The sequence below is a fragment of the Pithys albifrons genome, chromosome 3, assembly GCF_047495875.1.
Source record: "Pithys albifrons albifrons isolate INPA30051 chromosome 3, PitAlb_v1, whole genome shotgun sequence".
Lineage (NCBI taxonomy): Eukaryota > Metazoa > Chordata > Aves > Passeriformes > Thamnophilidae > Pithys > Pithys albifrons.
This window is the reverse complement of record NC_092460.1, coordinates 101371525-101399517: the sequence shown is the minus strand read 5'-3', so window position 1 is coordinate 101399517 and position 27993 is coordinate 101371525. Positions and strand designations below refer to the sequence as shown.

Sequence of the window (27993 nt, the reverse complement as noted above, 5' to 3'; positions counted from 1 at the left end):
CGGCAGCGGCATCGCCGGACCCCCCGGCACCCACGGGACCCCCCGGGACACCCCCTGCCCACGCCATGGAAGCCCCTCCAGACCCCCCCGATGTCGAGGTGGCCCACGCGGGACACGGGGACGGCAGGTAATAGGGGGGGCGTCACAGGGGTCACTCGTGGGGAAGGGGCAGTGCCAGGGGGGGTCGGGCAGTGCCGGGGAGCGGGAATTGCCGAGGGGGGGCTGTGGGGGGGTCATTGCCAGGGTGGGGGGGGCGGTCAGTGCTGGGGGGTCGGGCAGTGCTGGGGGGCGGGAATTGCCATGGGGGGGCTGTGGGGGGTCACTGCCGGAGTGGGGGGTCTGTCAGTGCTGGGGGGGGGCGGGAATTGCCATGGGGGGGCTGTGGGGGGTCACTGCCGGAGTGGGGGGTCTGTCCGTGCTGGGGGGGGGGCGGGAATTGCTATGGGGGGGCTGTGGGGGGTCACTGCCGGAGTGGGGGGTCTGTCAGTGCTGGGGGGGGGGCGGGAATTGCTATGGGGGGGCTGTGGGGGGTCACTGCCGGAGTGGGGGGTCTGTCAGTGCTGGGGGGGGGGGCGGGAATTGCTATGGGGGGGCTGTGGGGGGTCACTGCCGGGGTGGGCGGTCAGTGCTGGGGGTCGGTCGGTGCTGGGGGGTCCGTGGGGTGTGTCCGTGCCGTGGAGGGGGCTGTGCTGGGGAGGGGGCAGTGTCATGGCGGAGTCCGGGGGCTCCGTTTCCACTCTGAGCTGGGCGGTCACCTGGGGACACGGGGGGGTCACCTTGAGGGGCTTTTCCTGGCGGGGGGGCCGCGCACCTGCCCCGGCCCGCACCTGCTCGCCCCTGTCTGCGGGGGGCGCTCTGCCAGGGCCTGGCACCGACAGCCCGGGGTCCGTATGGGGGTGCCCCCCGCCGCGGGGGGCGGGCAGGGGCTCAGACAGGTGTAATCAGGTGCACTCAGGTGCAGGTGTGGCTGTTTTGCCGCCTCCATCCCCCGGGGCTCGTTAAGCGGCCGCACAAACAGCGGGGGGGCAGCTCAGGGGGGTTGAGGGGTCCCCAGTGCGCCCCCGGGGCGGGCACCCAAAATAGGGGGTACCCAAAACAAGGTGCACCCAAAGTCGAGGCACCCAAAATAGAGGGGGGCACCCCAAAACAAGGGAGGGGCACCCCAAAAATGGGGGCACCCACAATAGAGGGGGAGCACCCCAAAAAAGGGGGTGCACGCCGGGAACAGAAGAACGTACCCCAAAAATAGGGCATGTCCCAAAGAGGGGAGCACCCAAAATTAGGGGTGCCCCCAGAGCCAGAGGCACACCCAAAACAAAGGGGTACCCCCACAGCCGGACAAAACAGAGGGGTACCCCGAACCCAGGGGGGCACCTCCTCAGCCCCCAAAATAGAGGAGCGTCCCCCAAACAGGGGTGCCCCCCAGCTGGGTGTGCGCTCAGACCGCGGGGTGTCCCCCAAACAAGGGGACCCCCAATCCGGGGGTGTCCCCGAGCCCAGAGCTCCCTCCAAAGCCGGGGCACCCCCCAAATAAAGGGTGTCTCCCCAAAAAGGGGTCCCCCGACCACGGGGGTGCCCAAAACGCTGCCGGCGATGGGCGTGGCCAGGGGCGTGGCCAGGGGCGTGGTTTGGACGCCCCGCCCACAGCCCCGCCCTCTCCGGCGCTCAGCGCCATGGGCGAGGGGGAGCCCAGGTACGGGCGGGGTTACTTGGGGCACTGGGAGGCGACTGGGGCGAGGGGGGCACTGGGGGGAGGCACTGGGAGGGTACTGGGGGATGGAAAGGCTGTAGTGGGGGGCACTGGGAGGTTCCTGGGACGGGGTGGGGGGAGCACTGGGAGGTTCCTGGGACGGGGGGGGCACTGGGAGGGACTGGAGCGTTACTGGGTCGGGGGGAGCGTCAGGCGGGGGGCAATGGGGGGATACTGGGTGGTGTCGGGGGGCACTGGGGGGTACTGGGTGGTTACAGCGGGATGGAGGGGCAGCAGTGGGGGGTACGGGGAGTTACTGGGGCAGTACTGGGTAACGAGGGGGCAGCGCGGTGGGGTACTGGGAGGTTACTGGGAGATACAGGAGCAAAAGCGGAGGTGCACTGCGGGGGTCCTGAGGCCTGGGAGGGCAGCACTGGGGAGTTACTGGGAGGTTACTGGGGTGCCGAGGGGTAGTGGGTGGGCAGCACTGGGGGGTACTGGGCGGCTACGGGGGCATGAGGGAGGAGCAGTGAAGGGGTATCGGGGAGTTACTGGGGGGTGGAGGGACAGCACTGGAGGATGTTGGGGGGGTACTGGGCTGTATTGGGGGGGGTCCTGGCAGTTACTGGGGAATGTCGGGCAGTGGGGGGGTGGGGGGATTACTGGGGGGCAGTGGGGGATGCGGGGGGCGCTTACCGGGGGCTGCCGGGGGGTTACTGGGAGCGCTGGGGCCGGTGCCAGTGGGAGCCGGGGGGTCACTGGGAGGCGCTGGGCAGGCTGGGAGGGGGGGGGGCTGCGGCGGCCAGTCCTGGCAGAGGCCACGCCCCCTCCGCGGAGGCCCCGCCCATGGCCACGCCCACCATCCGCTGGCCCCTCCCCCCGCCCCGCCCTGCGCCGGGGCCGCTGCGGGAACCGCAACGCGTGGAATTCCCGGGATCCCCCCGGGACAGCGACCCCCTGGGCACCGGGACCCCCTCCTCGGGAGCCCCCACACAGAGAGGGACCCCCCGGGACCCCTCAGGGACTTCCCCGGCTCCGGGACACCCCTCGGGACCCGCCCTCGGGGACCCCCCGGGCACCAGGAGCCCACCGAGCCCCGCCGGCCCGGGGGAGATACGTGGGGGGTCCCAGTGCTGGGTGGGGGTCCAGGTCCCAGTGGCGGGGGCTGGTCGAGGTCTCTTCCCCAGTGAGGAGGTCCTGGGGTGAGAGGGTGGGGGTTCACTGGGGGTCCCAGGGGGTTCCAGTCACGAGTGGGGGGGTGTCCTAGTCCTGGGGCGGCTCCTGGTGGGATGGGGGCCCCCGGGAGGGTCTGGGTTGGGATCGGGGTCCCCAGTGCCAGTGCCAGTCTCCCCCAGCATGGCCGTGCCAGGGGAATGAGGAGTCGGTGAGAGTCCCTTTTGCCGGTGGGGGGTCCCGGGGGTCTTTGGGGGGGTCCCGGTGCCAACTTCTCCCCAGCATGGCGGAGCAGCTGATCAGCGGGGCGGGGTACGTGCCCGAGGATGGACTCACGGCCCAGCAGCTCTTCGCCTGTGCCGACGGCCTCACCTACAAGTGCGGGTGACCCCCAACCCACCCAAAGCCCCCGACCCTCCCCAGGCACACCCTGACCCCCCACCGGCACACCCTGACCCCCCACCGGCACACCCCCGACCCCCCCCAGGCACACCCTAACCCTTCCCAGGCACACCCTGCTCCCTGCCCCCCCCCTGGCACACCCTGACCCCCCACCGGCACACCCCGACCCCCCCCCAGGCACACCCTGCTCCCTGCCCCCCCCTGGCACACCCTGACCCCCCACCGGCACACCCCGACCCCCCCCAGGCACACCCTGACCCCCCACCGGCACACCCCGACCCCCCCCCAGGCACACCCTGACCCTTCCCAGGCACACCCTGACCCCCCCCCCCCCCAGGCACACCCTGACCCCCCCCCCCCCCCAGGCACACCCTGACCCCCCCCCCCCCCAGGCACACCCTGACCCCCCCCCCCCCAGGCACACCCTGCCCCCCCCCCCCCAGGCACACCCCGACCCCCCCCCAGGCACACCCCGACCCCCTCCCCAGGCACACCCCGACCCCCCCCAGGCACACCCCGACCCCCCCCCCCAGGCACACTCTGACCCCCCCCTAGGCACACTCTGACCCCCCCAGGCACACTCTGACCCCCCTGGCCACAACCTGGCACCCCCAGCCCCACTGTGGCACCCCCAGACATCTCCCTGAGTCCACCTGAGCTCCCCCAGGAATGCCCCAACACCCCCAGGCACACCCAGACCTCTCCAGAGAAGGCCCCACAACTCCCCCCCAGGCAACCCCTGGGATTCTCCCTGGGGACCCCCGGCCCCTTTGGAGCCCCATCCAGAATCCCCAGGCACCCCCAGAACTCTCCAATTCCCCCTCTAACAACCCCCTCCCAAACCTCTTAGGAACCCCCAGACCTCCCTGACAACCCTCTGACCCCCGAACTTGTGTGCCCCTCCAAGGGTCCTGGACCCCCTGGGGGCTCCTGGGGGGTCTGGGTCAGTTTGGGGGCCATGGGGGTCCCAGGCTTTCGTTCACCTCCGCAGTGACTTCCTCATCCTCCCTGGTTACATCGACTTCACGGCCGAGGAGGTGGTGAGTGACCCTGCCCAGGACCCCCTGGGCCCCACCCCAGGATACCCCTGTGGGCCCCCCCACCCTGCTCAGAACCCCCCGGGTGATCCTCCTGTGCCCCAACACCGGGCCAGGACCCCCTTGGTCACCCTTCTGCCCCCCATGGTGACCCTGTCACCTCCTCTGTGCCCTCTCCAGTGATTTTGGGTGTGGGGGATGCCCATGTGGAGATCCCAGGAAGTTCTGGGGTGCCAGGGTGTTAGAGGAGCCCCCCAGCCCTTGAGGGGTGGTCAGGGGTATGGGGTCCTTGTGTTTTGGGGGAAACACGGAAGGGCTGGGGGGCCTTGTCATTCCTCAGGGGGTTCATGGGGGGCCCTCCTGCCCCTGAGGGGGGATCAGGATTTTAGGGGTGCCCCCCACCAGGACCTGACGTCGGCGCTGACCAGAACCATCACCCTGAAGACCCCGCTGGTGTCATCCCCCATGGACACAGTCACGGAGGGGGACATGGCCATCGCCATGGCCGTGAGCGCGGGGGGCACGGGGGGACACCGAGAGGGGGGGCATCTCTGGGGGCACCCATGGAGGTTGGGGGGCACCCATGAGGGTAGGGGCAACTTGGGTGGGGGGCACTGAGGGGGCATTCAGGGCGTTGGTGGGGCACTTGTGGGGACTGGGCTGGGGGCAGACGTGGAGGGGGCACCAGAGGGGGCACTCAGGGAGCTGGGGGAGCAAACCCCGAGGTGGTTGGAGGGGTGCAAGTGCAAACGGGGGGAACGTGGGAGGGTTGCTCACCCAGTGGGGGGTCAGGAACCTACTGCCCCCCCGTGCCCCCCTTTACCCACCCTGCCCCTCCGGTGGCCCCCGCCAGCTGAATGGTGGCATCGGCATCATCCACCACAACTGCACCCCCGAGTTCCAGGCCAGCGAGGTGCGGAAGGTGAAGGTAAGGTGGGGGGTCCTCTGCCCTGTGAACCCCCCACCAGGGGCCCCCCGCCTTCCCCATGTCCCTGCCCCCCAGGGAAGCTGCCAGCAGTGACCAGCAATGATGAGCTGGTGACTGTCACCGCCCCCATCCTTGGGGTGCCCCCCGTGTCCCCCTCTCCCTATGGCCCCTCGTGGCCTCCTGTCCCTGGGGGTCCCCCCCCGTGTCCCCCAGTCCCTGTAGCCCTCCATGTCCCGCTGTCCCTGGAGGTCCCCCCCCCCGTGGCCTCCTGTCCCTGGGAGTCCCCCCTGGTGTCCCTCTGTCCCTGAGGGTCCCCTCCGTGTCCCCCATGCCTATGCCCCCCCCCCATGTCCCCCTGTCCTTATGGCCTCCCATGGCCTCCTGTCCCTGTGGCCCCCCATGTCCCCCTGTCTCTGGGGATCCCCCCTTCCGTGTCCCCCTGTCCCTGGGAGTCCCCCCTGGTGTCCCCCTGTCTCTGGGGATCCCCCCTCCGTGTCCCCCTGTCCCTGGGAGTCCCCCCCGGTGTCCCCCTGTCCCTGTGGCCCCCCATGTCCCCCTGTCTCTGGGGATTCCCCCCCCCCATGTCCCCCTGTCCCTGGGAGTCCCCCCTGGTGTCCCCCTGGCCCTGTGGCCCCCCATGTCCCCCTGTCCCTTGGAGTCCTCCCCGGTGTCCCCCTGGCCCTGTGGCCCCCCATGTCCCCCTGTCTCTGGGGACCCCCCCCCATGTCCCCCTGTCCCTGGGAGTCCCCCCCGGTGTCCCCCTGGCTCTGTGGCCCCCCAGTGACCGCCCCGGTTTCCCCCGTGCCCGCAGCGGTTCGAGCAGGGGTTCATCACGGAGCCGCTGGTGATGAGCCCAGCGCACACTGTGGGGGACGTGTGGGACGCCAAGGCCCGGCTCGGCTTCTCGGGGGTCCCCGTCACCCACTCGGGGCGCCTGGGGGGGCGGCTCGAGGGCATCGTCACCTCCCGAGACATCGACTTCCTGCGGGAGCACGACAGGGGCACCCCCCTGGCTGAGGTGGGTGGGGGGCGTGGGGGTGGCACAGGGGGTGTGGGGCGTTGGGACAGCAATGTGGGATGTGGGGCAGACATGGAGGGGTGGGATGGGGAGGGTCAGAGGATGATGGGATGTGGGGCAGGGATGGAAGATGGTGGGATGGGGGACAGGGAGTGGGATATGGGGCAGGGAATGGGATATGGGGCAGGGATGGAGGATGGTGGGATGGGGGACAGAGAGTGGGATATGGGGCAGGGAGTGGGATATGGGGCAGGGAATGGGATATGGGGCAGGGATGGAGAATGGTGGGATGTGGGGCAGGGAGTGGGATATGGGGCAGGGAATGGGTTATGGGGCAGGGATGGAGAATGGTGGGATGTGGGACAGGGAATGGGATATGGGGCAGGGAGTGGGATATGGGGCAGGGAATGGGATATGGGGCAGGGATGGAGAATGGTGGGATGTGGGACAGGGAGTGGGATATGGGGCAGGGAGTGGGATATGGGGCAGGGAGTGGGATATGGGGCAGGGAGTGGGATATGAGGCAGGGAGTGGGATATGGGGCAGGGAGTGGGATATGAGGCAGGGATGGAGAATGGTGGGATGTGGGATAGAGGCACTGCCTGCAGTGGCCCCACGTCCCCTGGTGCTGGTGCCAGTGCCCGTGCCAGTGATGGCGCCAGTGACAATGACACTGCTGGTGATGGTGCTGGTACAGGTGACAGTGTCTGTGACAGTGACAGTACTAGTCACCATGACAGCAGCAATGAAAATGACAGTGCCAGTGACAGATAATGACAGTACTGGTGGCGGTGCCGGTGACAGTGTCGGTGTCAGTGCTGGTGACAGTGACAGTGCTGGTGCCAGTGCTGGTGTGGGTGACAGTGACAGTACTAGTGCTGGTACCAGTGCTCGTACCTGTGACAGTGCCAGTGATGTGCAGATCCCTGTGTCCCCAGGTGATGACCAAGCGCAGGGACCTGGTGGTGGCCCCGGCCGGTGTCACCCTCAAAGAGGCCAATGAGATCCTGCAGCGCAGCAAGAAGGGTGAGGGAGGCACCTGTCACCCTCCCCAGGACACCTGTCACCCTCCCTGGGCCCACCTCTGCAACACCCTGTCCCCATCGCTTGGGTCACCGCTGTGTCTCCCTGTCCCTTGGGGTCACCTCCATTTTTCTCCATCCCCATCCCCGGAGTTCCCTCCGTGTCCCCACGTCCATCCCGGGTGACCCTGTCCCCGCTCTGTCCCCTGCTGTGTCCTGAGGGGAGCTGCCGATGGTGCCCAGCCAGGATGAGCTGGTGGCCACCATTGCCCCACCCTTGGGGTCCCCTCCCTGTCCCTGGGCCCTTGCCGTGCCCCCCAGCCCGGGCTGTGCCCTGACCCCACGATGTCCCTGTGTCCCCCAGGGAAGCTGCCCATTGTGAACAGCCGGGACGAGCTCGTGGCCCTCATGGCCCGCACGGACCTGAAGAAGAACCGGGAGCACCCGGCGGCCTCCAAGGACGAGCGGAAGCAGCTCCGGGTCGGCGCCGCCATCGGGACCCGCGAGGACGACAAGTACCGGCTGGACCTACTGGTGCAGGCGGGGGCCGACCTCGTGGTGCTGGTGGGTGCACCCCAAAAACGGGGGCCTGGAAATGGGGGACCCTAAAGCCAGGGGTGCTGGAGGGATCAGGATGGGGACAGGGAGGGGCCTACTGGTGCAGACGGGGGACAACCTTGTTGTGTTGGTGGCTGTGGGGGAACCCCAAGAACTGGTGGACCCCAAAAATCAGGGAGGGACAGAGGGGGTGGAGATGGAGTGATGGGGATGGAGCTGCTGGTGCAGACAAGGACTGCCCTGGTGGTGCTGGTGGGTGTGGGAGGGCCCCCTGAAAATGAGGGGTACTGAGGGCGCTGGGGGTTTTGGGGAGGGGGCACCCCTGAACCGTGTGGGATGGCTGGGGCTCCCCCCACCCTGCGAGTGGGTCCCCCTCTGCTCACTGCACCCCAACCAACTGCTCCCCATTTCCCCCCTTGTCCTGCACCCCAAAACCTGCCCCCCTTCCTGGGCCTCCCCTGGACCCCAACTCTGGGTCCCCCCAGGATTCATCGCAGGGGAACTCCCAGTACCAGCTCAGCATGATCCACTACATCAAAGCCAAGTACCCTGAGCTGCAGGTCGTGGGGGGCAATGGTGAGACTCCAAAACGGGGGAACCCCAAAATGGGGGGGGCACAGGGAGGGCACCCCAAGTTGCAGGTTGTGGACAACAGTGAGACCCCAAAACAGAGGGACCCCAAAACGGAGGGTGGGGACACCCTGGGCTGCAGGTCATGGGGGGCAATGGTGAGGGGGGGAAACGGGGGCACCCCAAAATGGGTGTGGGGGAAATGGGGGGCAGGATTCGGGGTGCCCTGAGGCAGATTTGGGGAGGGTGGGGTGGGATTTGGAGACCCCCGTGGTGGGACAGGATTTGGGGGGCCCTGGGGCAGTGCTGGGGTTCCTTTTTAGGAGTACCATTTTGAGGTGTCCCTGCAGTGGTGGGGCAGGATTTGGGGTGCCTTTCCACAGTGGTGAGGCAGGATTTGGGGGCTGGGGCAGGGGTTGGGGTGCCATTTTTGGGGTCCCCCCAGTGGTGACGGCAGCCCAGGCCAAGAACCTGATCGACGCCGGGGTGGACGCGCTGCGGGTGGGGATGGGCAGCGGCTCCATCTGCATCACCCAGGAAGGTGGGTGGCACTGCCCTGGGACCCCCCACAGCCCCCCCGGAGCACTCTGACCCTCCCCCTGGTCCCCCCTTGATCCTTGGATCCCCAAACCCCCCAGGACCCCCTGACTCCCCACACCCCGGGAACCCCAGACCCCCCACAGCCCCTGCATAGCACTGGGACCCCCAACCCCGACACCCCCAGAACGCCTGGACCCCCAGCACTGTGGCACCCTGGGAACTCCCAGATCCCTGGGGTGGCACAGGGCACCCCTGACCCCCAACATGACACAGGGACCCCCGGCATGCTCCAGGCTCCCCTGCAGTGTCTCTGCCACTGCTGTCCTTGTCCTTTCTACTGTGTCCATGACCCTGGTCCCGCTGTTCCCTCTGACCCCCTGACTGTGTCCCTGTCCCCAGTGCTGGTGTGTGGCCATGCCCAGCCCATGGCCATGTCCCTGGTGTCCCTGTCCCCTGATGCTGTTCCTGTCTCTGTCCCTGTCCCCCTGACAGTGTCCCTGTCCCCACTGTCCCCTCAGTGCTGGTGTGTGGCCATGCCTCCTGTCCCCCTGACAGTGTCCCTGTCCCCTCAGTGCTGGTGTGTGGCCGTGCCCCCTGTCCCCCTGACAGTGTCCCTGTCCCCACTGTCCCCTCAGTGTGGGTGTGTGGCCGTGTCCCCTGTCCCCCTGACAGTGTCCCTGTCCCCACTGTCCCCTCAGTGCTGGTGTGTGGCCATGCCTCCTGTCCCCCTGACAGTGTCCCTGTCCCCACTGTCCCCTCAGTGCTGGTGTGTGGCCGTGCCCCCTGTCCCCCTGACAGTGTCCCTGTCCCCACTGTCCCCTCAGTGTGGGTGTGTGACCATGTCCCCTGTCCCCGTGACAGTGTCCCTGTCCCCACTGTCCCCTCAGTGCTGGTGTGTGGCCATGCCTCCTGTCCCCCTGACAGTGTCCCTGTCCCCTCAGTGCTGGTGTGTGGCCGTGCCCCCTGTCCCCCTGACAGTGTCCCTGTCCCCACTGTCCCCTCAGTGCTGGTGTGTGGCCATGCCCCCTGTCCCCCTGACAGTGTCCCTGTCCCCACTGTCCCCTCAGTGCTGGCGTGTGGCCGTGCCCAGGCCACGGCCGTGTACCGTGTGGCCGAGTACGCGCGACGCTTCGGTGTCCCGGTTATCGCCGACGGCGGCATCCGCAGCCCCGGGCACGCTGTCAAGGCCCTGGCACTGGGGGCCTCCACTGGTGAGGGGGCACAGGGGGGCACCGAGCACCTGGGGGGCACCTGGCACCCAGGGGGGGATCCTGAGGGGGTTTCCTGGGCACCAGCCCATTTTGGTGGAGGTCCCACCCTGGGGGTCCCATACCCACCAGTCTGTCTGGTGCCTCCCATGGACATGTGACATTCCCCAGCCCATCCTGGTGACAGTCCCATGGCCCCCAGCCCTTCATAGTGATGGTACCACCCTCTCCTGTCCATCCTGGTGATGGTCCCACACCCCCCAGCCCATCCTGGTGATGGTCCCACACCCCCCAGCCCACCCTGGTGATGGTCCCACACCCCCCAGCCCATCCATCCTGGTGATGGTCCCACACCCCCCAGCCCATCCATCCTGGTGATGGTCCCATACCTCCAGCCCTTCATAGTGATGGTACCACCCCCTCCTGTCCATCCTGGTGATGGTCCCACACCCCCAGCCCACCCTGGTGATGGTCCCACACCCCCAGCCCACCCTGGTGATGGTCCCACACCCCCAGCCCACCCTGGTGATGGTCCCACACCCCCCAGCCCACCCTGGTGATGGTCCCACACCCCCCAGCCCATCCTGGTGATGGTCCCACACCCCCAGCCCATCCTGGTGATGGTCCCACACCCCCAGCCCACTCTGGTGATGGTCCCACACCCCCAGCCCACCCATCCTGGTTATGGTCCCACACCCCCAGCCCACCCTGGTGATGGTCCCACACCCCCAGCCCACCCTGGTGATGGTCCCACACCCCCCAGCCCATCCTGGTGATGGTCCCACACCCCCCAGCCCATCCTGGTGATGGTCCCACACCCCCAGCCCATCGTGGTGATGGTCCCACACCCCCCAGCCCACCCTGGTGATGGTCCCACACCCCCCAGCCCACCCTGGTGATGGTCCCACACCCCCCAGCCCACCCTGGTGATGGTCCCACAGCCCCCAGCCCACCCTGGTGATGGTCCCATACCTCCAGCCCATCCATCCTGGTGATGGTCCCACACCCCCCAGCCCACCCTGGTGATGGTCCCACACCCCCCAGCCCACCCTGGTGATGGTCCCACACCCCCCAGCCCACCCTGGTGATGGTCCCACACCCCCCAGCCCACCCTGGTGATGGTCCCACACCCCCCCAGCCCACCCTGGTGATGGTCCCACACCCCCCAGCCCACCCTGGTGATGGTCCCACACCCCCCAGCCCACCCTGGTGATGGTCCCACAGCCCCCAGCCCACCCTGGTGATGGTCCCACACCCCCAGCCCACCCTGGTGATGGTCCCACACCCCCAGCCCACCCTGGTGATGGTCCCACACCCCCCAGCCCACCCTGGTGATGGTCCCACACCCCCCAGCCCACCCTGGTGATGGTCCCACACCCCCCAGCCCACCCTGGTGATGGTCCCACACCCCCCAGCCCATCCTGGTGATGGTCCCACACCCCCAGCCCATCCATCCTGGTGATGGTCCCACAGCCCCCAGCCCACCCTGGTGATGGTCCCACACCCCCAGCCCATCCATCCTGGTGATGGTCCCACAGCCCCCAGCCCATCCTGGTGATGGTCCCACACCCTCCTGTCCATCCAGGTGGGCGGTTCACGCCACCCACCCCCCCATAGTCCTGGTGGGGGTCCCTGACGGGCTGCCCCCCCAGTGATGATGGGGTCTCTGCTGGCGGCCACCACGGAGGCCCCGGGCGAGTTCTTCTTCTCGGAGGGGGTGCGGCTGAAGCAGTACCGGGGCATGGGGTCCCTGGATGCCATGGAGCAGGGTCCTGGCAGCCAGAAACGCTACTTCAGGTACCCGGGGCGGGGCCGGGGGGCGGGGCCTGTCCCCCAGCCGCCCCCCAGCCGCGGTGTGACCCCCCTGCAGCGAAGGGGACCCGGTGAAGGTGGCGCAGGGCGTGTCGGGCTCGGTGCAGGACAAGGGCTCCATCCACAAGTTCGTGCCGTACCTGCTGGCCGGGCTCCAGCACGGCTGCCAGGACCTGGGGGCGCGGAGCCTCTCGGTGCTCAGGTGGGGCCGGGGGGCCTGGGGGGGCAGGAGGGGCCATGGGGGGGTCCCCAGCCCCACACCGACCCCCCCGCCCGCAGGTCCATGATGTACGCGGGGGAGCTGAAGTTCGAGCGCAGGACGTTGGCGGCGCAGATCGAGGGGGGGGTGCACGGGCTGCACTCGTGAGTGGGGCACGGGGGGCTCGGGGGGCTGGGGGAGAGCTGGGGGGGCTGAGGGGGGTTTGGGGGAGGTTTTGGGGGCTGGGGGTTGGTTTGGAGGAGCTGGGGATGGTTTTAGGGGACTAGGGAGGGCTTGGGGGATTTTCGGGGGTCTGTGGGGGCTTGAGGGGAGCTGAGGGTGGTTTGGGGGATTTTGAAGGTGCTGGGGGGTTGGGGGAGGCTGAAGGTGTTGGGGGTTTGGGGGGTACCAGGGGTTATGAGCTGGGTTGGGAGTACTGGAGTGGACTGGGGGGAGCTGGGGATGTCTGGGGGTTCTGGGGGCACTTCGGGAGAGCTGGGGGGATTTGGGGGCATTGGGGACAGTTGGGGGCCCTGGAGGGATTTTGGGGTGCTGAGTGTTGGTGGGAGCTGGCGGGGCTGGAGGGTGAAGAAGGCACCAGTTCAGGGGTATGGGTGGCACCCAGTTACCCCAGTTTGGGGGACACCCAGTTACCCCACTGTGGGGGCGGGGTTTGTACAAGGGGAGGGGCTTCTTTTGGCCCATCGATGGTTGGCCGACTGGGAAGCAGCTGTGATTGGCTGATTGTGGTGCTGCTGAGCTGTGATTGGCTGATCGTGGTGCTGCTGGGCTGTGATTGGCTGATCGAGGTGCTGCTGGGCTGTGATTGGGTCATCGAGGTGCTGCTGGGCTGTGATTGGGTCATCGAGGTGCTGCTGGGCTGTGATTGGGTCATCGAGGTGTTGCTGGGCTGTGATTGGCTGGCTGAGGTGCTGATTGTCAGTTGTGCAGGTCAGTCATGGGCTCCGATTGGTTGGCCAAGATGGAGGTTGGCTGTGATTGGTCAGTAGGTTGAGGTGCCTGCTGGTTGATTGGTTGTCTGCTCAGCTGACTAGGTCACTGATTGGTTGGGTGGTGATTGGGCCAGGGTGCTGATTGACTGGTTGAAGTGCTTGTTGGCTGTGATTGGTCAGCTGGTTGGTAGGCCAGGGCACTGATTGGCTGGACATGGGGTGAGCAGGGCGCTGATTGGCTGGTGAATGCCAGCCCAGTCAGAGTCTGGGGCTGGGGGCAGTGGGTCCATCACGGGGTCAGGGGGGACAGGGGGGTTGGGTGGGGACTGGTGACCCCAGTGCCAGGTTGGGGGGCAGGGGTGGGTCCCCACACACGGGAGGGGTCAGGGAGGGCACCTGTGCCAGGCTGGGGTTCGAGATGGGGGTACCTGTGCCAGGGAACTTGGGGCAGTACCTGTGTCAGGTGGGGGGTACCCTGTGCTGGGGGTCGTTAGGGGGTTGTACTTGTGCCAGGTGTGGTCGGGGTGGGGGTACCTGTGCCAGGGGGTGTCAGAGGTGCCCCCCATAACCCCCCCTCTCTCCCCCCACGCCGCAGCTTTACGGTTCTGCCATGTAAGTACCCGCCTGCCCCCCTGCCAGGTGGGTTTGAGGGGACTCCTGGGGCGGGGGGGACACACCCACCCCCCCTTTAGCTCCTCCCGGGTGGAACAGGAGGTCGGGTGGGCACCCCCAATCTCCCAGCCAGGATCTGATGTGGTGCCAGGACAGGGGTGGGGCAGGAGGGTTTGGGAGTCCCACAGGTGGGTGTTCCCTCCCCCCCCAGTGGGATTTGGGGGTCCCACCCCCCCCGGCGAGGTTTGGGGGCTCCCCCAGGTGGGGTTTGGGGGTTCCTCCCCCTCTGACCCTCCTGTGCCCCCCCAGTGACGAGAGGCGGCTTTCCTGAGGAGGGGCCCCCCCGGGCCAGCGCCCCCCACCCAGAGCCCGCGGGGACCCCCCCGGCCCCCCGACACCGTCGCTGCTAACGCTGCACTGGGACCCCTGAAATGGGGGACAGACCCCCAACCACCCCTGAGCACAGGGGTGTGGGGAGACCCCACAAACCCTCCCAGAACTGGGAGTGTGGGGAACCCCCAAACCCCCCGGGGCACCTCAGGGGGTGCGGAGACCCCCCAGGCTCTCGGAAATGGGGGTGCAGATACCCCCAGAACCTCCCGGGGCACCACGGGGCTGTGGGGAGCCTCTAAACCTCTCTGGAATTCGGGGTGCAGGGACCCCAGAACCCCCCAGAAATGGGGGTGCAGGGACCCCACAACCCCTGTGGGGACCCCCCCGACCCTCCCCGCACAACAGAGCTGGGGGAGGTGTCCCCCTGTCCCCTTGAGCGGGGATGGGGGGGGACCCCCGAGCACCAGGCGGAGCCCCAGCACCCCGGAGACCCCACAAAGGCCTGTGGCCCCCCCGGAGTGGGGGGACCCCGGACTCACCGGATCCAGGGGTGAATAAAGTCACGGAGCATCAGAGCCTCCTCTTGGCCTGGCCCTGGTCCTGGTCCTGGTCCCGGTCCCGGTCCTGGCCCCGGCCCGGGCCCTATGCCGGACCTCCTGTCCCTGCCTGCCCCTTGACCCTGGCCATGGCCCTTGCCATGTCCCTGTCCCTGTCCCTGTCCCTGCCCCTGTCCCTGCCCCTGTCCCTGCCCCTATCCCTGGTCCTGTCCCTGTCCCTGGTCCTGTCCCTGTCCCTGTCCCTGTCCCTGTCCCTGTCCCTGTCCCTGTCCCTGTCCCTGTCCCTGGTCCTGTCCCTGTCCCTGTCCCTGTCCCTATCCCTGTCCCTGTCCCTGTCCCTATCCCTGGTCCTGTCCCTGTCCCTGGTCCTGTCCCTGTCCCTGTCACTGGTCCTGTCCCTGTCAGTGGCACGGGAAGCGGAGGGCACACGTGGCACGGGGGCCACATGTCGTGACACAGGGTGGCACACACATAGCACGGGGTGGCACACGTGCACATGTGTCAGGGGTTGGCACACACTTGTGGCACAGGGTGGCACACGCCTGTCACACACGGCAGACCCTGGCACGGCCTGGGGACAGCCCTGTCACCCTGGGCACACCCTGGCGGGGACTGCACATCTGGGCACGGGTTTGCTCCCCCAGAGTCCCCCCCGTGTTCCCCCCTCTGTGGGTGACGCCAGGGCTGGGGTGGCAGCAGCTGTGCCAGGCAAGGGGGTAGCACCAGCGGGGGGCAGGTGGGACCCCCAAATGCAGCCCCCCCTCCCCCCAGATGTGGGACCCTCCCACGTATGGGACCCCAAATGTGACACCGCCCCAGAAGTGAGACACCCCCCCCCCCCCAAATGTGGGACCCCCAAAGTAGGAGACATCCCCCAGTGTAGGAGATCCCAAAATATGGGACCCCCCCTAAGGTGTGGCTCATCCCTCCCCAAGTGTGGGACCCCACTCAAATGTGCGACCCCCCCAGATTTGGGACACCTCCCAAATGCAGGATATTCCCCTCTCCAAATGTGGAACTCCCCTCCCCAGTCGAGGACCGCCCCAAAATATGGGGCACCCCCAAATGTGAGACCCCCTCCCAAACGTGGGACATCCCCCCCCATGTAGGAAAACCCCCAAGTGTGGGACCCCCCAAACATGGGATCCCCTCGGAATGTGGGACCCCCTAAGTATGGGAACCCCCTCAACTGTGGGACACCCCCCCAAATGGGGGAACCTCCCAAAACCTGAGACCGCCGCCAAAGGTGCCCCCCATCCCTCCCCGCTCCAGCCGCGCCGAGCGGCCCCGCCGGGTCCCGGTGCCCGCGGGGCGGGGGCGCTCGGGGGGGCCCGGGGGGTGGGAGGGCGAGGAGGAGGAGGGAGGAGGAGGAGGAGGAGTGGGGGGGGGCTCGGCCCGCCCCTCCCGCCGCTGCCGCCGCCGGGGCCGGGCCGGGGCTGGAGCCGCCGCCGAGCCCGGTGGGTGCGGGGGGGGGGGGGGGGCGGGGGGAGGGTTTGGGGGGGCGCGGGGGTGCCCGGGGTTGGGGTACCGGCCGTGCGGGGACATCGGGGCCCCGCTGCCTGGGGGGGAGGCCGGGGGGTGCTGCTGAGCCGGGGTTGGGGGTGCGGGGGGTTTCGGGGTGCGGGGGTTGGGCGGTGCGGGGGCTGCCGGGGTTGGGGTACCCGGGGGTGCGAGGTCGCGGCTGCCTCGGGGGTGCTGAGCCGGGTTTGGGGGCGCGGGGGGGGTGGCTGAGGGGTGCCAGGAGGGCGAGTTTCGGGGGGCGAGGGGTGCCGGGGGCGGGGGGCGTTGCGGTCCCGGCGGGGGGTGCGGGGTCCCGGGGGCCGCGGTCGCCTGCGGGGATGGTGAGCCGGGATTTGGGGGTGCCGCGGTTTGGGGGTGTCCCCGCACAGGCCCCCCATGATTAGACCCCCCCGGTGACACCCCCGCACGCGCTGTCCCCGCACACGCGCTCACACGCGCCGTCACGCGCGGACACACGTGCGCGCGCACCCACGCGCGGAAAGGGGGGGGTGGGCACGGGGGGTGTGCAAAGGGGGGGTCGGCACGGCTGGGGGGGCACGGGGGGCGTGGGGGGGGCACGTGGGTGTGCAAAGGGGGGGCTGCAGGGTCAGCCGTGGGCGTGGGGGCGCGTAAGGGCGTGTGCGGGGGTGAGTGCGGGGCGGGGGCGGGCACGGGGGGGTGCGAGGGGGGTGGGCTCGGGCAGGGGGGGCACGGGGGGGTGCGAGGGGGGTGGGCTCGGGCAGGGGGGGCGCAGGGGGGGGTGTGCACACAGGTGTGTGCGGCGGGCAGTGCACAGGTGTGCGGGGGGTCGGCATGTCCCGTGTGGGGCAGGTGCGGGGTCGGGAGGTGTGCAAGGGGCGGGTGCGGGGTCGGGGGGTGTGCAAGGGGCAGGTGCGGGGTCGGGGGGTGTGCAAGGGGCAGGTGCGGGGTCGGGGGGTGTGCAAGGGGCGGGTGCGGGGTCGGGGGGTGTGCAAGGGGCAGGTGCGGGGTCGGGGGGTGTGCAAGGGGCGGGTGCGGGGTCGGGGGTGTGCAAGGGGCAGGTGCGGGGTCGGGGGGTGTGCAAGGGGCGGGTGCGGGGTCGGGGGTGTGCAAGGGGCAGGTGCGGGGTCGGGGGGTGTGCGAGGGGCGGGTGCGGGGTCGGGGGGTGTGCGAGGGGGCGGGTGCGGGGTCGGGGGGTGTGCGAGGGGCGGGTGCGGGGTCGGGGGGGTGTGCGAGGGGCGGGTGCGGGGCGCGGGGGGGTGTGTGTAAAGGGGGATGTGCACAGATGGATGTGCGCGGGTGTGCAAGGGGGGCGTGCGCGGCTGGGGGTGCACAGGTGGGTGTGTGCAGGGGGTGTGTGTAAGGGGGTGTGCGGGGGAGGTGCAGGGGGTGTGCAAAGGGTGTGTAAGCCTGCGCTGGGCCCGTGCCCGGCCGTGTCAGTGCCACACGCGTGGGCACACGGGGGGTGGGCAGGTGTGCGAGTGCGGGGCGTGTGTGCGTGTGACCCCCGGGAGGCACCGGCAGGGTCGTGGCGTGGGGACGTGGTGGGGCATCCCAAGGCGGGGGTGTCGGGTGGGGGGCGACAATTACCGGGGGGACACATCGGGTTCCTGGGGGTGCCAGGAATGTCCCGTGCGGGGGGTGGCACGTCCGAGGGGTGGCAGGTGCGGGGGTGTCGAACGCTGGGGGCGGCAGGTCCGGGGGATGTGACAGATTCCGGCTGGGTGTCGGGTTTGGGGGACGCGGCGTCCCGGGAGGGTGTCGGGTGTGGGAGGTGTGGCGGGTCTGAGGGGCGTTGGGTGCGGGAGCGTTCTGAGAGGGGGCGGCTGGTCCCCGCGTGTCACATCGCATCCGTCGTCCCCGCGCCGCCGCCGCCCTGATGGGCGCGGTGTCACCCCGCGGCGACAGCCTCTGTCACCCCGATTAGGGACCTGGCGCGGGCGGGGGGGCTCCGGGGGAGGGGACACCTCCGCACGCCCCCGCTGCGGCCGCGGGGGGGGCGGCCCCGTGTGCCCCCCGTCCCCGTGTGCCACCGCGGGACCCGGGCTGCTCCTGTCCCCTTCATGGGGGGCTTCTGTGTCCGCGTGTGGTCCTGCCGTCCCAGGTGCTCCTGTCCCCTCCTCGGGGGGCCCCTGTGTCCCCCAGGTGCTCCTGTGTCCCCTTAGAGTGCTCCAGTCCTCGCTAGGCGCTCCTGTCCCAAACTCGGGGGGCTGCTGTCTCCCCTTGGGGTGCTCGCCACCACCTCGGGGTGCTCCTGTCCTCCCCCGCGGTGCTGCTGTCGCCCCTTGGGGTGCTCCTGTTCCCTCCCCTGCCAAGTGCTCCTGTCCTCACATGCTCTTGTGTCCCCCCGGGCTTCTCCTGTCCCCCCCACCCCGGTGCTCCTGTCCCCAGGTGCTCCCGTCCTCGGGTTGCTCCTGACTCGCCCCAGGGTTCTCACGTCCCCCCAGGTGCTCCTGCCCCCTCTCGGTGCTTCTGTTTTCCCCAGGTTCACATGATGCCCCCCGGTGCTCCTGTGTGCCCCCCGAGTGCTCCTGGGGCTGGGGGTGTCAGAGGAGGGCTCTGGGCTGTCCGTGCCGGGGGGGCCGAGAGGGGCTATGGGGTGCTGGGGGGGGGGAGGGGGGCTATGGGGTGCGAGGGAAATCTGTGGGGTGCCGAGGGGAGCTATGGGGTGCCGAGGGGGGCTATGGGGTGCTGGGGAGGCCTATGGGGTGCGGGGGAGAGCTATGGGGCGCCAGAGGGGGCTATTGGGCTGGGAGTGCCGGGGAGGTGGTTCTGGGGGGTCTCTGGGGTGCCGTGGGGGTGGGGGGGTGACACCTCGCCCCTCTTTGCAGCTGCTCCTGCCACCCCGATGTCCCCGAGGTCCCCCGTGGCGGGGGGGGCCGCCCCCCGTCTGCTGTTGGCCCTGCTCTGCCTGGCCCCCCCCGCCACCGCCCCCCCGCCCCCCAGCAGCCCCCCCGGGACTCCCCCGGGACCCCCCCGCGCCCCACAGCGACTCCCCCGTCCTCTCCCTCAACCTCGGCCTCAACTTCAAGATCAAGGTGCGAAGTCAGGGGGGGCCCCGCCCCCCCACGGCCCCGGGCGCCCCCAAGACCCCGGCCCCCCTCCGGACCCCCGCGCCCCCCACCCCGCCTGAGCCCGGCGATGAGCAGGGCTCCGCGACCACCCTGGAGGAAGTGGGGGGCTGGGGGAGACCCCCTTCCCGGGGGGGTACGACCCCCGCGCCGGGGCGTCCCCGGGACAAGCAGCTGGAGCTGGACATCGCCATCGACCTGACAGCGGGGCTGGACCCCCCCGCGGGGGGCCGAGGGGGGGCCGTGCGCCCCACCAGCCTCCTGGGGGGTCCCCCCCGGAGCCCCCCGGTTTCTGCCCGGCCTCTCGGAGCTGGCAGGGAGACTCAGCGCCGCCGGTGAGTGCCCGCACCGGGCAGGGCCCCCCGGGACCCCCCCAAATATGAGGGACCCCCAGACATCTCTGTGCCCCTTCCCCAGGGTTCTTGTTTCCCACGGTGACCCCCAAGATCGGCCCCGAGGGGGCCAACGAGTCCCTGGAGCTGGAGGACACCGGGAGTGGTGCTGAGCCAGGTGAGAGGGGAGGAATGGGGGGGACAGAGGGTTTGGGGGGATCGGGGTGCCCGGGACTTCGGGGGGCCCTGGAGGTTTGGGGGAGATCTGGAGGAATGGGAGGGTCATGAGGTTTGAAGGTTTGGGAGCTTCAGGTCAAGAAGGGGGTTTAGGACAAGGGGGGAGGCCGGGGCTTGGGGGCGGCCTGGGGAAATGGGGGGTCCTGGGGTTAGGGGGGAATGGGGGCATAGTGAGATTTGGGGGGATCCTGAGGTTTGGGGGGAGTGTGTTGGGGGCGCCCTGGGGTTTGGGGATGTCCAGGGGTTGGAGGAGTCCTGGACTATGGGGGCTCCTGAGGTTTGGGGATTCCTGGGGAAATGGGGCATCCTGGGGCTTTTGGGGAGGTCTGGGGGGGTGGGGAGTCCTGGGGGGCGGGGGGAGCCTGTGGGGTGAGGGTGGGTCTGTGTGAATGTGGGAGGGGGCTGTGACTTGGAGGGAAGCTGAGTGGGTGGGCGATCCGGGAGCTAAGGGGGTCCAGAGGGTTTGGGGGGTCCTACCACCCCCAAAATCCTTAGTGCGGGATTTGGGGGTGCCTGTGTGTCCGGGTGACTTGGGGGTGTAATGGGGGTTCGGGGCATCCCCGGGATGTGGGAGCCCCCCAGCCCTGACCCCCTCTCCCGCAGCGCCCCCCCGGGGCCGCCAGCCCTCCCGGGGGGCCGCGCCGCCCCCCGCCGCCGCCTCCGCCTGCACCCCCGGATCCGCCTGCGGCTCGGGGGGCCCGGACTCCCAAGGCCCCCCCGCTCCCCCCTTCTCCTGGCCCCCCCACTTCATCCCCCTGGGCACCCCCTGGCCCGAGGCCATCGCGCTCTGGGGCGCGGCCTGGGGGGGCCACGTCTACGGGGCGGGGGCCGCCTTCACCTTACTGGGCTTACTGGGCGTGCTGGTGCTGCTGGGGGGGCGCCGGCCCGCCCTGGCGCGGCTGCTGGGGGCGCTGCTGACGGTGTCGGGGGTCGCCCGCGCCTTCCCCCTGTTCTTCGACCCCTACGAGGAGCGGGGGCTGCTGCCGCCCCTCGCCTCGCGGCTCCTCTTCGAGCTGCCCTTCCCGTGCCTGGGCTGGGGGCTGGCGCTCGCCCCCCCCGGCGGGGCCACGGCCGTGCTGGGGGTCCTGGCCGTGCTGCACCTGGGGGGGGCGCTGGGGGCGGTGGGCGCCGTGGGGGCTCTGGGGGGGCCGCCGGCGCTGCTGCTGCTGCCGCGGGCGCTGTTCGTGGCTCTGGCGGCCGCGCTGGGGCTGGGGGCGCTGGGGGGGCTGCGGCGCTGCGGGGGCGGGCGCGGGAAGCGCGGGGGGGCGCGGGCGGGGGTCCCGCGGGCGGTGGGCGCGGTGGGGGCCGCGCTCAGCGCGGGGCTGCAGCTCTTCGGGGCGCTGCAGGTCTGGGGGTGGGGGGTGTCCCCCCCCTCCGGGGCCCTGGGTCTGGTGGGGGCTCCAGCTCGGGGGTCGCCTGGCCGAGGTCGCCATGGGGGGCGCGCTGGCGGCCTTGGCACTCGTGGCCCCCTCGAACCGCCGCGGAGCCCCCGGAGCCCCCCCGGAGCCCCCCGAGGGCGGCGGGAGGGGCGGAGAGGAGGCGGGAGGACCCCCCGAGTCCCCCCTCGAGGGCGATGCGGACCCCACGGCCGGGTACCGACCCCCCTCGCCCATTGACCTGCGCCGCTCCATCGACGAGGCCTTGGGAGCCCCGGGAATGTTCCGCATCGGGAACGGCGGGATCGGGGGCACCGGGAGTACCGTCATCGGTGTGACCAGGGGCAATGGGAGCGCTGGGAAGGCCAAGAGCAACGGAATCGGCATCACCGCCAGCACTGGGAACACTGGGAGCGCTGGGAACACCGGGATCAGCGTCATCAGCGCCGCCGGCAGCACCGGGAACACCGGGAATACTGGGAACAGCAGCACCAGCACAACGGCCTTACCGGGGGTCGGCACAACCCAGGGCACGGGTACAACTGGGGTAACTGGGATTGGCACGGCCACAACACCGGGAATCACCACAGCCGGAACACCGGGAATCACCACAGCTGGAACACCGGGAATCACCACAGCTGGAACACCGGGAATCACCACAGCCGGAACACCGGGAATCACCACAGCTGGAACGGCTGGGACTGGCGGCGCCGGCACCGAGGGGGGTGACACTCCTGGCACAGCCAGTACACCCGGCACAGCTGGCACACCTGGCACAGCCGGCACAGCCGGCACAGCTGGCACAGCTGGCACAGCCGGCACAGCCGGCACACCTGGTACACCTGGCGCAGCCGGCACAGCCGGCACAGCTGGCACACCTGGCACAGCCGGCACAGCTGGCACAGCTGGCACAGCCGGCACAGCCGGCACACCTGGTACACCCGGCACAGCTGCTACCCCTGGCACAGCTGGCACAGCCGGCACAGCTGGTACACCCGGCACAGCTGGCACACCTGGCACAGCTGGTACACCCGGCACAGCTGGCACACCTGGTACACCCGGCACAGCTGCTACCCCTGGCACAGCCGGCACACCTGGCACAGCCGGCACAGCCGGTACACCTGGCACACCTGGCACACCTGCTACCCCTGGCACAGCCAGCACAGCCGGCACACCTGGCACAGCTGACACAGTTGCTAAAGCTGGCACACTTGGCACAGCTGGTAAAGCTGGTATACCTGGCACAGCCAACACAGTTGGCACACCTGGCACACCCAGCATACCTGGCACAGTCAGTGGCACGAAGCTCAGCCCCCCTGGCACAACTGCGACACCAGGAACTGTCACCGCCGGCACCGCTGGGACACCTGGTACACCTGGGACACCTGGGACACCTGGGACACCTGGGACACAGGTACCAGGCACCACGAGCACCACCAGCACAGCGGGAACACAGGGTCCTGGCACCCCAGGCACCCCTGGTACCGCAGATCCCAGCACGGCTGGCACAGCCGGCACAGCCAGCACAGCTGGCACAGCTGGCACACATGGTCCTGGCAAACCCGGGACACAGGGGCCTGGCACCCTTGGTACCTCTGGCTCAGCAGATCCCAGCACAGCTGGCACAGCTGGCACAGCCGGCACGAGGGCTCCTGGCACTGCTGGCACACCTGACACCCCCGGCACGAGGGGTCCTGGCACACGGGGTCCCCCCACTGCCCCCCGCCCCCCCGCCCTGTCCCGCACCGCCTCCTGCGGGGGCCCCTCCGCGGGGTCCCCGGGGGCGCGAGGGGGTGCCCAGGGTGGGGCCCCTGGGGGGGCCGGGGATGCCCCTTCCCCGCCGACCCCCAGCACCCCCCAGGGGGGACCCCCTGGGGCAGCGCCCCCTCCCCTGCGACCCTCCCAGAGTGGGGCCGAGGGGACCCCCCGGGACCCCCCCGCTGCCAAGACCCCTGGCGGGGGGGTCTCTGAGCCCCCGGGGACGGCGACAGCCGCAGCCCCGGCAGTGACACCATAGACCTGTAGGGTGTGGGGCAGCAGCACTTCCCGGGGGGGCCGAGGAGAGACCCCCGTGCAGCCCCCCCGCCCAAGGACCTCCAGGTCCTCCCAGCCGCCCCCAAGTCCCTGAGACCCCCAAATAAGTGTGACAACCTCAGGACCCCCAAATTCCTGAGACCCCCGAGTGCTGATGACAATCTGGGGACCCTCAAGGTGTCCCCCCAGGTCCCCAAGACCCCCAAATACGGGTAACAAGCTGCTCCTCCCATGTCTTTGAGACCCCCGAGTGCTGGTACCAATCTGGGAATCCTCCCAAGTTCGTGAGACCCCCAAACACGGGAGACAAACTGCCCCCCAAAGTACCTGAGACCCCCAAATAGGGGTGACAGTGTGGGCCCCCTCACGCCCTCGAGACCCACAAGTGCTGATGACAACCAGACCCCCCATCATGTCCCGGAGACCCCCAAGTGCTGGTGACAATCCGGAGACCCCCCCAGCCGCTCCCCAAGTCCCCAAGACCCCCAAATAGGGGTGACAATCTGGGAACCCCCGAGGTCTCTCAGCCCCCAAGATACGGGTGACAAACTGCCCTCCAGTTACCTCAGACCCCCAAGCAGGGGTGACAACCTGAGTGTCCCCCTGTCCTTGAGACTCTCAAGCGCTGGTGACAATCTGGAGACCCCCCAAATATGGGTGACAATGTTGGGACCCCCCAAGTCATTGAGACCCCACGTGCTGTTGGCAACATGGGGACTCCCAGCTGCCCCCCAAGTACAGGTGACAATCTGGGGACCTCCCTGAAGTATCTGAGACCCCTCAAGTGCTGGTGCCAAGCTGAGGACCATCCCAGGTCCCCGAGACCCCCAAATGTAGGTGACAACCTGCCCTCCCCCATATTCTTGAGACCTCCAAGTGCTGACAATGACCTGGGGTCTCCCCCAACCTCCCCTCGTGTCCTGAAGACCCCAAAATACGGGTAACAAACTGGGTCCTCCCACGTTCTTGAGCCCCCCAGGCACTGGTGCCAATCTGGGACCCCCCCAGCTGCCCCCCAAGTCCCCGAGTCACCCAAATAGGGGTGGGAATATGGGGACACCCCCAAGTCCCTGAGCCCCCCAAGTACAGGTGCCAATCTGGGGACCTCAAGTCCCTGAACCCCCCAAGTGCTGATGACAATCTGGGGACCCCCCCCAGCCATCCCACAAGTCCCTGAGACCCCCCAAATACGGGTAACAAACTGCCCCCCATGTTCTTCACCCCCCAAGTGCTGGTGCCAATCTGGGGATGCCCCCCGGTGCCCCCCCCAGGCGCCCCCTCAGTCCCTGAGACCCCCCAATACGGGTAATGAATTTCTCCCCCCAATTTCTGAGTCCCCCAAATGCTGGTGACAACCTGGGGCCCCCCAATATGTCCCACGGCCCCCCCAGGGCCCCCAGTTCCTCCCCCGTGTACCCAATAAAGTGCCACGTGCGAAGGTTGTGTGTGACCCCCCTCGGCCCTCGTGGATGGACCCCCGAAAGGCCCCATCCCTGAGCCGGGACCCCCAACCCCCCGATTCCCCAGATGGGATCCCCTGAACCACCCACCTGCAGGGTGGGACCCCCTGATCTCCCACGAACCCCCAGCCCGCTGACATGGGACCCCCAAGCCCTCCCACACCCCCCCGCCCCGCGATGGGATATGGGCACCCCTAAGTCCCCCCGATTCTCTCTGACCCTCCCCAGGGTGGGGTATGGGCCGTCCCGACCCCCCCTGACGCCCCCCGTTCGGGATGGGGCACCCAGTACCCTCTGATCCCCCCATCATGGGACCACCAAACCCCTTACCCCCTTTGTCCCCCGCAGGATAGGATCCCCCCGAACCCAAATGAACTCCCAAGTCCCTCATATGGGACCCCTCAAACCCTCTTGAGCGCCTCCGGATGGGCTATGGCCCCCCTAAGCCCCCCATGAACCCCCAGGCTCCTGATGTGGGACCCCCAAGCCCCCTGATACGCACTTAGCACACCCAGCTGGGACCCCCAATTTCCCTCTGTGCCCCCATCATGGCCCTTTCCCCCCGCAGGGTGGGAGGGACCCCTCGAGCCCCCCTGACCCCCCATCATGGGCTCTCCAACCCCCTTCCCTTTCCCCTGGCAGGGTGGGAGGGACCCTCGATCCCCCCTGACCCCCGTCCCGTCCCCCACGTGCGCCCCTCCCCGGGTCCTCCAGCGCTGCAGTTCCCCCTCTTGCCGCCAGGGGCGCTCTGGCCCCGCCCCCGCCCCGGGGCCGCTCTGGCCTCGCTCCCCGCACCAGCCGTGCCAAGATGGCGGCGCCCAGGGCGCGCACGGTGCTGGTGCGGGGCCTCCCTCCGAACGCCTCCGCCGAGCTCCTGGAGCGGCTCTTCGGGGGGCTTGGGCCGCTCCGCCGCTGCTTCGTGGTCACAGAGAAGGGTCCGCCTCAAGGGCGCCCGGGGGGGGGCCCGGGGAGGGGGTGATAGGCGGTGGAGGTGGCTGGGAGAGGGTTCCAGGGGGGCTGATGCCTGGAAGGGGGGCTGGGAATGGGAGTGGGAATGGGATGGGGGAATCTGAGGGGGGGTAGGAGGGTCGTCTGGGAGGGCCAGGAGGGCGCGGGCGTGGGCTTGAGGGGAACTGAGGGGACTGGGACCGGGATTTGGGGGGGGTGTTAAGGGGTCTGGGGGGGCTGCCGGTGGGGTTTGGGGGGGGCTGGGGACCGGGATCTGGGGGTGTTAAGGGGTCCGGGGGGGCTGCCGGTGGGGTTTGGGGGGCTGGAGGGAGCTGGGACCGGGATCTGGGGGGGGTAAAGGGGTCTGGGGGGGCTGCCGGTGGGGTTTGGGGGGCTGGAGGGGGCTGGGACCGGGATTTGAGGGGGTAAAGGGGTCTGGGGGGGCTGCCGGTGGGGTTTGGGGGGGCTGGGACCGGGATCTGGGGGGTGTTAAGGGGTCCGGGGGGCTGCCGGTGGGGTTTGGGGGGGCTGGGACCGGGATCTGGGGGGGTGTTAAGGGGTCCGGGGGGCTGCCGGTGGGGTTTGGGGGGCTGGAGGGAGCTGGGACCGGGATCTGGGGGAGGCAGGAATTTGAGGGGGCAGGATGGAGGGTCTCAGCAGCCTCCCCCGTTGGGGTCTCAGGGGTTGGGGCTGGTTTTGGGGGTTCTGGTGGGTTTGGGGGGGCTGTGGGGGCCGGTCCGTGGGGAGGTTGGGGGGTCAGCCCCTCACCGCCCCCCGTGCCCCCCCAGGCTCCCCGAAGTGCCGCGGGTTCGGGTACGTGACGTTCTCGCTGTCCGAGGACGCCGCGCGGGCACTGCGGGAGCCCCCCGAGCTGGGGGGGCGGCCCCTGGGGGTGACCCCGGCCCGGCCGCGCCCCAGGGGGGTCGGGGGCCGCGGGGGGGGCAGGGCGGGGACGGGGACAAGGACAAGGACAAGGAGGAGGGGGAGCCCCCCCCGGACCCCCCTCGGCCGAAGAAGCCCCGTCCCCCCTCCCGCAAGGCTCGGCTCATCCTGCGCAACCTGAGCTTCCAGGTGAGGGGAGAGGGACCCCCGGGGACCCCCAACACCCACAGGGAACCCCGGGGACCCCCCAACACCCTCAGGGAACCCCGGGGACCCCCAACACCCTCAGGGACCCCCAGGACCCCCAACACCCACAGGGACCCCCAGGGAGCCCCAACACCCACAGGGAACCCCGGGGACCCTCAACACCCACAGGGACCCCCCAGGGGACCCCCAACATCCACAAGGACCCCCAACACCCTCAGGGACCCCCAGGGGACCCCCAACACCCTCAGGGAACCCCGGGGACCCCCAACACCCTCAGGGACCCCCAGGGACCCCCAACACCCTCAGGGACCCCCCAGGAGACCCCCAACACCCTCAGGGACCCCCCAGGGGACCCCAACACCCTCAGGGACCCCCAGGGACCCCCAACACCCACAGGGACCCCCAACACCCTCAGGGACCCCCAGGGGACCCCCAACACCCTCAGGGACCCCCCAGGGGACCCCCAACATCCACAAGGACCCCCAACACCCTCAGGGACCCCCAGGGACCCCCAACACCCACAGGGACCCCCCAGGGGACCCCCAACATCCACAAGGACCCCCAACACCCTCAGGGACCCCCCAGGGGACCCCCAACATCCACAAGGACCCCCAACACCCTCAGGGACCCCCCCAGGGGACCCCCAACACCCTCAGGGACCCCCCAGGGGACCCCCAACATCCACAAGGACACCCAACACCCTCAGGGACCCCCAGGAGACCCCCAACATCCACAAGGACCCCCAACACCCTCAGGAACCCCCAACACTCACAGGGATCCCAGAGACCCCCAACATTCACAGGGACCCCAACGCTCACAGGGACCTCCAGGGGACTCCCAACACCCCAGGACCCCCCAACACTGCAGGGACCCCTTTTTCCCATTAACCTCTCCCATCCCCAAGGACTCACCCAGGGACCCCCCACCATCCCCACAATCCCCCCCAGGCACCTCCTCAGCACCCCCCATTTCCCCCCAGTGCCTTCCCCCTCCCCAGGGGTCCTTTCCAGCCCCTCCCAAACCCCTGATGTCCCTCATGTTCAGTCTCTCAGAGATGCCCCCCTTGCCCTCAGCCTCCCCTGGGACCCCCAAGCCCCCTGACCCCCCCGTGTTCCCGCAGTGCTCCGAGGATGAGCTCCAGGGTCTCTTCACTCCCTTTGGGCCCGTCCTGGAGCTGAACATGCCCCGCAAACCTGGTGAGACCCCCGGGCCCCCTCACCTCTTTTGGGTGCCCCCCCAGGCCAGGGGGCTCATCCTGGTGGGCTCTTGCAGATGGGACCCCGAGGGGCTTCGCTTTCGTGCAGCTCAGGAACATCCCGAAGGCGGCGGCGGCGCTGAGGGGGCTCAACGGGCCC

At 69.6% G+C, this 27993-nt stretch overlaps 2 protein-coding genes across 5 annotated transcripts; both read left to right on the top strand.

Moving 5' to 3' along the window:
- The first annotated feature begins 2 nt into the window (after nucleotides 1-2).
- On the top strand, nucleotides 3-14630 carry LOC139670738 (inosine-5'-monophosphate dehydrogenase 1-like). Of its 4 annotated transcripts, none has more exons than XM_071552917.1 (16): nucleotides 3-127; nucleotides 3146-3241; nucleotides 4257-4305; nucleotides 4708-4809; nucleotides 5156-5230; nucleotides 6042-6248; nucleotides 7187-7274; nucleotides 7635-7834; nucleotides 8314-8404; nucleotides 8844-8939; nucleotides 10006-10149; nucleotides 11799-11943; nucleotides 12017-12160; nucleotides 12238-12321; nucleotides 13706-13749; nucleotides 14032-14630. In XM_071552917.1, the coding sequence occupies exons 1-16, from the start codon at nucleotides 66-68 to the stop codon at nucleotides 14130-14132; spliced, it is 1728 nt and encodes a 575-aa protein (XP_071409018.1). In that variant the 5' UTR covers nucleotides 3-65; the 3' UTR covers nucleotides 14133-14630. The 4 variants fall into 4 exon arrangements, with proteins under 4 accessions (XP_071409018.1, XP_071409019.1, XP_071409021.1 ...); XM_071552918.1 differs by having other exon boundaries at nucleotides 4-127; nucleotides 13706-13722; XM_071552920.1 differs by lacking the exon at nucleotides 3-127 and adding an exon at nucleotides 1632-1693 and having other exon boundaries at nucleotides 13706-13722.
- Nucleotides 14631-19232: 4602 nt separating this feature from the next.
- LOC139669599 (proline-rich transmembrane protein 4-like) lies at nucleotides 19233-21444 on the top strand. The gene is made up of 4 exons (XM_071550097.1): nucleotides 19233-19298; nucleotides 19368-19497; nucleotides 19580-19672; nucleotides 20335-21444. Exons 1-4 carry the CDS (start codon nucleotides 19233-19235, stop codon nucleotides 21345-21347), a joined length of 1302 nt encoding a protein of 433 aa, XP_071406198.1. The 3' UTR covers nucleotides 21348-21444.
- Nucleotides 21445-27993: the final 6549 nt, after the last annotated feature.